This window comes from Typopeltis vanoorti, chromosome 4 (genome assembly GCF_054136105.1).
Source record: "Typopeltis vanoorti isolate ZY-2024b chromosome 4, IOZ_Tvanoo_1.0, whole genome shotgun sequence".
Classification (NCBI taxonomy): Eukaryota; Metazoa; Arthropoda; class Arachnida; order Uropygi; family Thelyphonidae; genus Typopeltis; species Typopeltis vanoorti.
In genome coordinates this window covers 11733595-11747001 of record NC_143552.1, presented here as the reverse complement: position 1 = coordinate 11747001, position 13407 = coordinate 11733595, and the positions used below count along the sequence as shown (strand labels likewise).

Sequence of the window (13407 nt, the reverse complement as noted above, 5' to 3'; positions counted from 1 at the left end):
AATTGTTTGATTTTTGCACAGCCCAATCTCATTTGTACCACCATTTTGCTGTCGTTCACTTCAAGATTCAAAAATAATAAAAATAAAAGCCTGTTTAAACACATAAATCTCCACGATCAATCAGTTATGCTAAGCTATAAAAAAAATAAACAAAACTACACCAAAATTCAAATCCAAATCAGTACTTTACTACAAAAATAAAACTTATCTTTTTAGCAGCAACTTTCACCAGCCATCATCTATATCAGTGGTTCTTAACCTTTTTTTGCCTGGGCACCCCTGCTCAGTTTTACACTAGGTTAATGACTCGATAGGATAATGATAATATATTATCAGGCAAACCTAAATTACCATCAGCATATTTGAACTGACCATTAATTAAAAATTAATGACTTTGATATAAATTAATTTTACTCAAAAAAAAAGATGTACAATTACCTTATTTAATAAGCCAGTCATTAATTGCTATCTTGAGTTTGATGAGATCCTGTTAACTTTTTAATATTATGTTCAGTGTTTGACAAATGAAGTCTCAAATCTCCTCTTTCACTTATTTGCAATCTCTTTCGCTGTTTAGCTAGCAATTGCAACACAATGCTAAATCCTTTCTCAATCAAGTATGAAGAAGGAAAAGCAATGAGCAGTAATTTTATTTCTTGCAAAAGCTGAGGATACTTGCATTGCATGTTTGGCCAGAATCTTTAAGTCAATAAATTCTTCACACAAATTTGGATGAACAGAAGGAATTTGTGACCCATCAGGTATTTTAAGCTCATCCAAGTCTTTGAATCTGATCATCACGTCTTCTTTCAATGTCAAAGACGGGAACAATAACACTCCAAATCTGTATCCAGTATTAAATCATCATCTATTATTTGTAGACTTAGGAACTGCAGAAAATCTTGTCTTACAATGCTCTGCTTGTAAAATGTTAATTTGCTGATAAAAGCATTTATAATTCCCTTTGCTTTAATAAGATTCATCTTGCTTCCCTGTAATTTGCTGTTAACCTCATTTAATGTGAAAATATCAGAAAGATATGCGATGTCAACCTTTTCCTTTTTTAGAACATTACACATGTTCTCATCACGTGAATTAAGGAATTCCAAAACAGTATCATAGAGATCATTAAAGTGTTGCAGATAGTTTCCATTTGAGAGCCATCTAATTTCAGTGTGAAGCAAAAGATGTTCAAATTCTTCTTCATTTTTATGGCAAAGTTCCTGAAAAATACAGCTATTCAATGGCTGGGCTTTTATTTTATTCACTGCTTTAATAACATCATCTGATGTCTTATGTAGTCTACTGCTAAGACGATTTGCAGCCAGCTAAGTACTGTCTGTGAAGAATGCAGTCAATTGTCAAGATATTTGGCAATTGACTGTCCTTTCAATGTCCTTTGTCAAATGCTTCGTCAACCTGGATTTATAGCACATTTAAAAGAAGCAGTACTATAAATCTAGGCTGGCAACCAATCATAACTGACACTCCATCAGTTGCACACACAATAATATTTTTAGCATACACAATAATGTTTTTAGCATTAAAAAAAGTCTTTAACAACCTTAAAAATTATAGAACCTTTTGTGTCAATTTTCAGTTGTTCAGCAAATAGAAACTTTTCAATAATTTCTTCGTTAGTATTTATATATATAATGCACATATGCCATTAACAAAGCTTTGTTGTCATATAAAGTTGTTTCATCAAGTTGCAAAGAAAATTCTGTGGTTTTTAAATCATCACGAAGTTTTTTTTTTTTTCAATGTCCTTTGTCAATTCTTGTTGATACTGAACTATTGCTGAGAGAAATTGAATGAATGTGGCTTTTCACATTTGGCAATTAATTTTGAAAGTTTTTAAGACACAAGTCCCTTTTCTTGTTGGTTACTTTGTTTTGCAACCAACCCTTTAAGTCCAGGACGATTTCTAAATTTAGTCTTTAATTCGCAAAAGTACTCCATATCATTATTTGGATGCTTTGTTCTTAAATGCTCAATCATTCTTGAAGGCTTCTTTCCTTTGTTTGAGAAAGTTTTTTTCACATATTAAGCACATTGTTAACTGCTCATTATTTATAGATGGAATAACTCCATATTTTAAATATTCACTTGAATATTGACACTTCTTCCTTTTTCACTCATTTTAATAGGCTACAGTGCTACACAATATCAATGAAGTGTGCCACATGATACCATGGGCTAGATGTAAACTGCAAACCAGGGTTGCCAGATAGGCGGTAGGAAAAGTAGCAGGTAAAGCTTATAAAAGTAATGGATTCTGCAAAAAATATCCCAAATCAATTATTTTCAATGTAGAAAATTCAGACCAAAAAGTAGCCCAATAACTTAACTTTCAATGTAAAAATTTTAAAAAATAAGTAGCAAATAAATTTCAATGGTATTGCCAGACATACAATATTCTGAAAAGTGTTGCCAAACATACAATACAAATAGGGATGCTAGATTAAGTACAGAATTTTTTGCTTTTATTATATTAGTAGTATTATAACACTTGCCCCCCCCCCAGAGTTCACAGTACCCACCGGGGGGAGGGTGCTACTGTCCAGATTAAGACCACTGATCTATGAAAGAAAGTAGTATTAAACTTTATATTACAATTAGAGATGTGAAAATTAGCTCTTTCCTTTATGCAGATGATGTTACTCTTAGACATCCAGTGCAAGTCTCCAGGATCTTGTAACTAAATTGTATGTCAATTGTAAAAAGTTGGCATGAAAATCATCAATAAAAAGACCAAAGCTATGAAAATAGGCACAGATATAGAAAACTTCAGTTGCATTATCAATGGAGAACCTACACAAGTAAAATATATATCAGCTATTTAGGCATAATTTTTAATGAAGATGGCAAATTAAATTTCGAAATAGACAACAGGATGGGGAGCTAGTTGAATAAATTGTATCTAATAAGAGAGAAATTTGTCAAAACACAAAATTACCTATATACGAGACATTATTCAAACCAGTTTTCTTTTAGAAATAAAATACTTGATTAAAAACTGGAGACCACAGAAATGAGAGTTCCAAGAAAGATTAGGGGATCAAACAGATGACATCAATAGCAGTATCATATTAAAAATGAGTATATTAGGAAAAAACTTGACATTGTTAGCAGAACTAATCTCTCGTGGTATAGTCACTTAAACAAGAATGAGAGAGAAAAGGTTAGCAATAACAAGTGTTCTTTTGCCAGGTTGGCAAGAAAAAGGCTCATAGGGAGACCTAAGATCTAGGTGGATTGATACAATAAGAAATGCACTAGAAGAATGAAATGTTAGATACAGCAGTATTGGAGTGATGACTAAGTGAGTAATAGAGTAATTTGGAGAAAAATTGTTGATAGATTAATATTCAACCAATGCATATTACCAGTACTCACCTATGGCTCAGAAACCGGGCACTAACTGAACAAATGGAAAATCAAATACTGGTAACGGAAAGAAGAATGGAGAGAATCATGGATAAAAAGAGGAAGGAATGGATCAGATCATAGACAAAAGTCTTGTATGTAATCGACATTGTAAAAGCATCCAAATGGAGATGGGCAAGCAGGCATGACATCTGACTCGAGGAACAGGCAATAGATGGACCAGAAAGTAACATAATGGATACCAACCGGAAAGAGAAGACAAGGACACCCAAAATCAAGATGGGCAGATAAAATAGAAAAACTGGCTGGAAAGAGATGGATGTCATAAGCTGAAGACTGGGAAAATTGGAAGATCATGGGGGAGGCCTTTGCTCAGCAGTGAATTCATAATGGCTGAAAAGAAGAAGAAAAAGATTAATGTAAACTCAATCATATAGTGCTGTCCTAGTAGCCTGATCATCCCTGCATGTCAAGCAATTGATGTTGATGATGACTTATTAGGGAAGGAGCATTCAAATCCCTCCCCACAATACACACACACCACTTATCTATAGCTCTCCTTACTATGATGTACTCACCACTCAAAAGAAAATGTTTCTTACAGGAGAAACTAGCCACACTGCTATTGGAAGCTTTCACTTGCTTCTATTCCATGAAATCTCTTTACCATCTTATGTGTCTCTATCATATCACCTCACCTTTGCATATTCATTAGGCTTTGTTGTTCAGTTCATCTGATCTCATATATTTGCATTCTCAAATATTATCTTGGTCTTTATCCCCTCAAACCTTGGAGATTCAATCTAAGAACAGTAAGAACTTGGCCCTGAACTTCAGACCCATTGTCATTCCAAGATTCCATTAATACCTATGTAATGCACCATCTGGAATAAATTCAAGCATAATGTATAACCTAGCATTTGGTAGTATAAAAGTGGAATCAATTATTTTCCCCAAGTAATTTCCAGTTTGTTCATTTCCTCTTGCACATATTCCATATGAGGAATCATTATGATAAGGAATCGTAATGATTCCTTCACTTCAATAGAAAGCAACTGTATATTCCCCTTCACAACTTTTCAATATCTTAAATATAAAAACTGGCAATAATGGCCCAAGGACAGAACCTGCAGGACTTCACTTGGCATGCAGTTCAGATTTTTGTAGTATTAACTTTCCACAAGCCATTCATGGGCTGGTGATACATAACCTTTTCTCAGACCAAGCTCACCTTCCCATTTCTACAATTGACTCTTCTGACTTCTTGGAGTAGTACCTATCAAGATATATCTTCCTTAGTGATAGAAATGTCAGCTAGACCTCTAGGTGGAAGTTTACTTGCATCCCCCAATGAAAAACTACAACCCTATTTAGAAGCTTGAAGTGGCTGTTGCTGTGTTTGATCTCCAGAGAGCAAAATCTAGAAAGCACACAGTACAAACATAACACGACATCAGGAGGCTTCTTAACAGCTAACAAATAATCCAGCTACTGTTCACTATGTACATCAGAAGTCAGTTTGCGTATAGTGATATGCAGGGGAGGGTACCTTGCTGAAGCCATGGAATGGACAGGAGACTAGGTGCCCTTTGTGTTGATGACATGCCCCTACTGTTTACCTCCTCATTCATGCAAGGTACCATAAATAATTTCATTATTTCAAATCAGAAAAAAAAAACCTTACTCAGAAAACAAAACAATATCATGAAATAATAAATTGAAATTAACCAAAATCCCTTAAAAGTTTCTGTAAAAAAAAAAAACCATAAGCAACAGAAATGTATCCTTCAAATAACACTTCATAAGTTTCATCAACATTTGCCGTTTCAATTAAAATGCATGCACCACCACTTACAGACATCCAAACCTGACTTACTCAAACATAACCACTGATGGGCTGCAATATGTAGCCTCTTCCAACCAAGCCAATCACACCTCCTGCAGTGCAACCTGTTTTCACTAATGGGACTCTGGTGCCTAAGACAAGTATTGCTGCCTTATGAGCATAATTCTCAAGTTGAAGGAAATGCTAACTAGATCCTTAGATTATAGATCATTTTCATTTGCCTGGTAATTACTACTGTCCTGGTTTATATATATATATCTGACCCACAAATGAAAATTCACAAGATCTAAGTACATCAGATCAGTGCTGAGTATGAATAAGAAGAATTTTTTTTAATGTTTTTTTTTTTTGAATAGCTTAAAGTTAGTCTTTTAGAATTAAAATAGGAGGAGGAGTCAGTTTGATAATTTTGGAGGTGGATGGTAAATAAAATTTGACCAGCAGCTGCTCTTGTTCTTATAGTGGATGATAGTAGCCTGTTGGGGACCAGAAGTGCCACACGTTTGGTCTCTAGCATAGGATTTCTGTTTGTTGCTCTTCCTATCTTTTTACTATGCATTTAAGGAACTGCCAATCAGTGTAGAGACGAAACCACTCTCCATGTAAGGGTGAAGCAGTAAATCTGGTCTGCAGGCTAGGTACTGGATGGTACACATGACAAAACCTGATGATAATGGATTAGCCTATTTTCCAAAGTAGTGTTTCTGATATGCCCCCCCCCCCCCCCTTCTCTTTGTTGGACTTGCTCAGCACACTAATTAACTGCAGGCCAGTAAAGCAGTTTGGACAGGAGGCTGGGCACTTCCTGTGTAGGAGTTGTGTTCATAAGTAATTTACTCATTTTTAAGGTTTTGACATCATGAACCATGGAAGATGTCATCAAAAGTAGGGGACACTAAGTTCAGAAGAAAAAAATTTCCATAAATAATACCAAAAAATACAATAAAACCATAAAAACTTTATCCACAAATGTTCATGCAAGGATAGAAAAATCATAACTCCATGATGGACATAGGAAGTTAAAGAGGCAGTGAAGGAAAAGAAGAAAGCATATCAAAAGTTCCTGGCAAATAAGTCAGCTTGTGCTCTTAGAGAATACAGAGACAAATATAAGAAAGCTAAACACTATGTAAAACCTAGCTAAACAAAAATCATGGGTGGACTTTGGCAAGAACATAGAAAATAAATATCAAGAAGGTGTCAAAATATTCTGGAGGTTGTTGAAGAAGCTTAGAAATGGAGGAAAGAGTGCTGTAAAAGGAGTTAGAGATGATAAAGGTGACATGAAAACTGGAGAAAAAGATATCCTTGAAGTATGGAGTAATTACTTCGAGAAATTGCTAAATGAAACAAGCAGTGATAGCACGGTGGTAAAAAAACACTCAACAGGCATACAGTCAAGAATACATATCCATACTTGAAGTAGAAAAAGCCATCAAAGGCTTGAAATGTGGAAAGACAGCTGGAGTAGATGATATTCGACCAGAAATGCTGAAGTATAGTGGTATAAAAGTCTTACAGTGGCTGCACTGCTTAGTTCAGAAGACCTGGACAGAGGGACGAATTCCTGATGATTGGAGTAGAGCTCTAATAGTATCCATATATAAGAAAAGAAATAAAACTGAATGTGAGAATTACAGAGGTATATACCTACTGAGTGTTCCTGTAAGATATATGCAAGTATACTTGAGAAACGGTTGAGAAGAATTGTGGAAGAAAAGTTTGGTGAAGAACAAGCTGAATTCAAGCCAAATAGAGGCTGTCAGGATCAGATCTTCACTTTATGACAAATAGTTGAGAAATCATGGGAATATAACAGAGATCTGTATTTAAGTTTAATCAATCTGGAAAAGGCATATGACAAGGTGCCAAGAGAGAAGCTATTCAATACGCTACAGTTATATGGTGTCAATGGGGCATTATATCAAGCAATACTTAGTCTGTATTTTTGAGTTGTAAGTCAGCAGTTAGAATTGAAGAATGTACAGGAAGATGGGTTAATGTTAAATCTGGTGTGAGACAAGGATGCACATTATCCCCTCTGTTATTCATTATCTATATGGATCGCATTATGAAGGAAAGTGGTATTAAACATGATATCAGAATTGGAGATGTTAATGTCAGCTCTTTGCTTTATGCGGACGATGTTATACTTCTAAATAAATCTGCAACAAGTTTGCAAGATTCCCTGACTAAATTGAATAACTGTTGTAATAGATATGGTATGAAGGTCAGCATTTAAAAGACAAAGACAATGAGAATAGGTAGAATTGTTTAAAATGTCAATTGTATTGTGAACAGGGAACCTGTGGAACAAGTAAAACATTTCAGCTACTTAGGCACGATTTTTAGTGAAGATGGTAAATTAAATATGGAAATAGACAACAGAATCAACAAATCTGGTATGGTAGGAAGTCAATTGAATAAATTCATATGGAATAAGAGAGAAATTAGTCGGAACACTAAATTAGGTATTCAAACAATGTACAAGACAGTGTTCAAACCAGTTTTAACTTATGGATCTCAGAGCTGGGTCAGAAGTCAAACACTTGAACAAAGACTAGAGACTGCAGATATGAGAGTCCTGAGAAAGATTAGAGGTGTGAACAGATGGCATCAATGGCAATATCATATTAAAAACAAGGATATTATTATTATTATTATTACGGGTATCTCCATGGAGTCAGTAGACTCATCGCGGGAGACCCAAACTAGCAAAACAATATCTGTCATATCTCTTCTTGAATTCATTTACAGACGAAGAGCTCACAACTAAGTCAGGCAATGAATTCCACTCATTCACCACCCTCCAGGCAAAAAACCTAGTTCTGACACATTTGTTAACCACACTCTTCTTTAATTTCCAGAGATGACCTCTTGTTCTTCCATCACTTTCACACAGCTGAAACATTTCCCCTGCATCAATCCTATAAAAACCTTTTAGTAATTTGAATGTTTCTATCATATCCCCTCTTCTTCTTCTATCAACCAATCTCTGCAATCCACAAGCTCTCAATCTATCAATGTAGGGAGCATTTTTTATATCACTCACCAACTTGGTCACTCTTCTCTGAACCCTCTCCACAGCCTCCTCATCTCCAAGGAATCCAGGTGACCAGACCTGAGCACAGTAATCCAAATGTGGAAGTATCAATGCTTTATAAAGGGGAATAATAACCTCTTTATCTCTGGATGTCAGTGTGTTCCTCAACAACCAAGTAATCCTATGTGCAATCTTGGACACCTTAGCAATGTGTCCTTCATCTCCCTATCTACCAATACCCCTAAGTCCCTAGCCTCATCAATCTCTTGGAGTACCTTTCCATCGATGTAGTACACAGCTGGTAATCTTTTAATCCCAAAATGCAAGACTTTACACTTTTCCACATTGAACTGACATCCATTTTCTTTTTCCCATTTTACCAGCTTATTTAAATCCTCCTGCAAACTTTCAACATCAGCTTGATTTTTTATTGCACTACACAACTTTGCATCATCAGCAAACAACTGAATATCTCCCTTTAAGCCGTTTCCTATATCATTTATATACAAATTAAACAACATTGGCCCAAGCACAGAGCCCTGAGACACACCACTGGTCACCTGCCTCATTCTGGACTCGGCTCCTCCATACACCACCTTATGGTATTATGGTATATTAGGAAAGAACTTGACATTGTCATCATCCAGGTATGTGTTAGCAGAGCTAATCTCAGGTGGTATGGTCATTTAAACAGAATGGGCGAGGAAAGATTAGCAGAACAAGTGTTCTCTGCCAGGTTGGCAGGAAAACGACCCAGCGGAAGACCAAGATATAGGTGGATTGATACGGTACAAAGTGCCTTAGACGACAGAAATATAAGATTTGATAATGTTGGAATCTTGACAAGTAACAGACTAATCTGGAGGAAAATTGTAGATAGGAAGTTAGTAATGATGTAAATTTTTCATGTAGTACTATCATATCCTGTGCACCCCTTGAGGGTACATGGCAGGAATTTGATGATGATGTTCATGTCCTTAATTCAATCTTAAATTGTATGCACTATTCTCAGAGCTTTAACTGGCGATTTGAACTATTCAAACTATTCTACATGAACCGTTCCACAGGAGGGGGGGGGAGAATATGTGTATTTGTCTGATCTGTTATTCATTACCAGAGACTGTTAAACTGTGAACTCTCTCTACGATCTACATTAGCTTAAAATTTTTGTGCCCCACTTTGTTTTCATTTGTTCTCTAAGTTCCAGTAATTGCTCTTCTATGATTTCATCTCTGAAGATTTGATTGTCTACATTGTAATAGCCCTACCAGTGAAGTAATTAATCTTTGAGATTTCACTATTGATAATTCAAACTCGTTCCCTTCTCTAACTTCATAGATCAAGCTAGAAGATTGTCTGAAGTATTATGCTGTTGGTAACAATCTGATATAATCAATCTGCTAGCCAGAAACTGAATAATCTTCATTGTTTTCCTAACATAGTGAACCTGTTATTAATCAGTAATTCTGGCCATAACCTTGTCCACATTTCTTTTTCTTACAGATCTACCTCCATCTAGCCAGTTGCAGCACTGTGTCCTTTGGCACTACAAAGGTACTAAACAGGAAGACCTCCATGTGATTTATGTGCTTCTTTACCTTAGTCTGATATTTGCTCTCGCTCCTGATCTAAACACTGTTCCAAATGAATAAGTGAAATAATTGTTGCTGTAATGAGAAGCCTTCATCCCCTTCTCCACATAAAACTCCTGCTCACTATCCAATCCTTTGTTCTCCAACAAATGTGACAGAGTAGTCCAAGATAAAAATTCAGCATATCTTAAATCACAAACTCTAGCTTTCAACTTTTTGTACTACCGTAGCCTGTAACATTTGCTAAAGACCATCAGGAAATCCAAATTAGACTTTGAAAGGGTCAAATGTAGAAAACTTGTGTTTACTTAAATGGCAGTAGAGCTTTCACTAAGACAGTAGGGCAACTAATGTAGCATCTTTGCTGCTGTATTATAACGCAATGATAAGGATCACCTGGCATAGGTCTTTTCTTCCAATACATATTAGTGATCAAGGAAAATCATCTCCAACGATATCACAAATAGATCACCATGCTTCTTGCGATCTTTTGTGAGAATGTTGTCATAAAATCCTCATTAGTCTGCATACTTATAAGTCCAGATAGTATCTCCTTAGTTGTGCTCAAATTTTCTTCAAAATTAACTTAACCACAAAACAGATTTTGAAAAACTCATGGTTACTTTTAACATTTCTGGGCATTTAATTGACTCTAATATAGATAGTCCTCTTTACCACACTACCATCCTTTCTGCCTGCTGTCTGCAAGTGGGTTGCTGATTTCCTCTGTGGTCATTCATTGTGTGTTATAGTAGATGGTTTCTCTCTTTAGATTTCTCTGTCAATGCTGGAGTATTCCAGGGCTCTTTGTTTTTGTTCACATCTTTCCTCCTGGACATTGACCTTCTCTCACTATCTTCAGATGCTATCCCTCTAATATTTTTTCTTCAGTAAACAAACTTGTAGTACTTATATGGTTCAAACTTCAAGATTTTCATAACTGTTATCTTAAGCAGAGATATCCTTCAGGATAACCTGGTGAATTTCAACATTAATAAGATGCAGTCCCATCTTAGTTCTCCTAAGATAAAGTTTCACTCCCTCTTACTTTTACTAATATTCAGATCTACAGTTATGATGCAGAGGTTTTTTTTTGTGTGTGTGTGGGGGGGGGGGGGATTGACATATACTTCTAGTCTTTAATGGCTCAAATATGTCACTTTCATAACTTCCTATACAACTCCGCTTCTCGCATGTAGATCCCAAATTCACAGTCTTCATATAATTTTCACATTTAGGATTGTGCACCAGAAAACCAAACTCCCTAATGTTTACTAGACATTTTAAAGGAACGTGTAGTAGACATATTTTTAGAATGGCTGGCACATTTAAAAAATTAGAATTTATTAAATTCAGATACATTTCATCTTGTTTTGCAAGGACATCGTCAGGGAGAGAAGAGAATCACAAGACATGAGTCAGAATCACAATGCATGTGTACCTTCCAAACTTTGAGATTGCATGCAATTAGAGTGGTTGCAATTCGAACTGTGTTGTAAAGTTTCATAAGTTTCAGGAAACATGAACAAACTCAGATTTATTGGAATAAAGAATCTTGGTTTGATTCCAATGAACTGTGTCTAGTGGCAAGTGTGAAAACATTTAGTTAAATCCTGGTGACTTTTGCCATTATAAAATATTTTATGTACATACATAGATACATGTATATCTCTTGGCTGCAATAGCTGCTCTATCAGCTGCAAGTGGCATCAGATTTCTATACTGGAATCTAGAAAGCAAGATTTTAGATATTAGATATGTGTATATTGCTATGATAATTCTCTTCTGTTCTTTTAAAAAAAAAAAAAACTATTTCATTCTTCAATAATTAAGTAAATTGAGCCTTCACACTTCTGTATACAAAAATGAAAACAATTTAATAATACTAAGATACATTAATGCAAGGAATGTACAACTTGAAGTAAACTTTAACAACAGAAAGTCATCTTAAGACCTAAAAATTATTAAATAAATCACATCTTATCTGAGCTCAAAATATGCCAGATAAAATAAGAACATCTATCTCTCTTCAATTCAGCTACACTTCAAATAAAAGTTTGAGTGGAGCAACTTAACAACCATTGCATCCTCAGCTTCTAAAAAAAACTAGGATTTCTCTTTTGTTCAAGACGTTACTTCACCCCTGAACAGCCGTTAACCTTATACAAATCGCAAATCCACCCAACCATCGAATACTGCTCCCAGTATTTGATGGTTGGGTGGATGAGGGAGCTTTTGGGGTGGACCCCCAAAAGCTCCCTCAAAATGCTCGACTCAATACAGAGGAAAGCAATCAGACTTATTAATGACCCATCTCTTACCAAACCCCCCCCCCCCACTTTCACACAGACAATCGGTCTCCGTACTGTGTTTTCTACAAATATTTCAATGGAAAATATTCATTCGAAATAGCATCACTAATTCCCACGCTTAGTACTAAGCTCGTTGCAACATGTGCAGCTGCTGCTCAACATCCCTACACAAGTGCACCTTGAAACCCATAGAACAGTGGTGTTCAACCTTTTTATTACGTGAGCTACTTTTCTATAATAAGTTATTCGGCGATCTACTCTCTTATGAAGATCACGTTCCCCCAACCTGATATCTCATTATGCACAAATAAACAACTACAAAAAAACACACGACTAAAAACTTTATTTGTGAATTTAAAAATTTATTTATCACTTTTAATTATTTTAATACCACAAAAACAAATCAACACAAATATATTGGAATAAAATATTTATTTCTCTATTTTGGAAAACCAAAGTTAGAAAAAACAACAGATTGATTACAAAATCACAAGTTACAGGAAATGCTGGTTGATTAAAAAAAAAAAAAAAAAAAAAAAAGAAAAAAGTTGATGTAAAATTTGGCATTATTTGGACCTCGCAATATTTTCATAGTCAAGTTGATATCAAGAAGTGGTCAATCGCAGACAATCATCAAATGATCATTTGTAATTTGGTTTCTTAATTGATTTTTTATGACGGTCATATTTAAAAAAGCTGATTCTGACAAGTATGTCGATCCGAAACACAACAGAATTTTTCGCTCAATATCAGTTAATATTGGGAATTTTTCATGTGCATACTTCCAAATGACTTCATTGTTTATTGATTTTAAATGTAAACTATTCTGAATGTTTATTAACTCAAGTTCTACTTCAGCTTGGTTTATATCAAACAGCCCACTAATTTTATTTGAAATTTCTGTGATGTTCAAGTTTTCTTGAAATGGATTATTGATAAAAGATACAATCATTTCAGTTTTTATTAAAATCTTTAAATCTTGAATTTATTTCTTCATCAACTAATTCTATTTCACAAATAAATTCTTTTAAATCATAGCGAAGTATTTCTTGATTTTGTTCCAAAAATTTTAATATGGCAAATGTCTAAATATGCAGTCATTTTTATTTTTCTTTAATAAAAGTAAGTATTGTTGGAAAGTTTTTATTGAACTTAACATGTCAATTAAATTTTTATCTCTACCTTGTAACTCTAAATTTAAATTGCTTAATTTCGTACAGAAAT

The 13407-nt window shown here is 34.9% G+C and overlaps 1 protein-coding gene across 2 annotated transcripts in view; it reads left to right on the top strand.

Annotated features, from left to right (window-relative positions):
• Vkor (Vitamin-K epoxide reductase) overlaps nt 1-13407 on the top strand; it is a 124926-nt gene that overhangs the window by 60661 nt on the left and 50858 nt on the right. The window contains exon 3 of one of the 2 annotated variants that reach the window (XM_090391639.1): nt 9783-11823. The exons of the other annotated variant lie outside the window; for it this stretch is intronic. Within the exon in view, the coding sequence (XP_090247765.1) occupies nt 9783-9931 (149 nt within the window). The 3' untranslated portion in view covers nt 9932-11823. Of the gene's footprint in view, nt 1-9782; nt 11824-13407 lie in introns of those variants that run through there. 2 annotated transcript variants of the gene reach the window in all.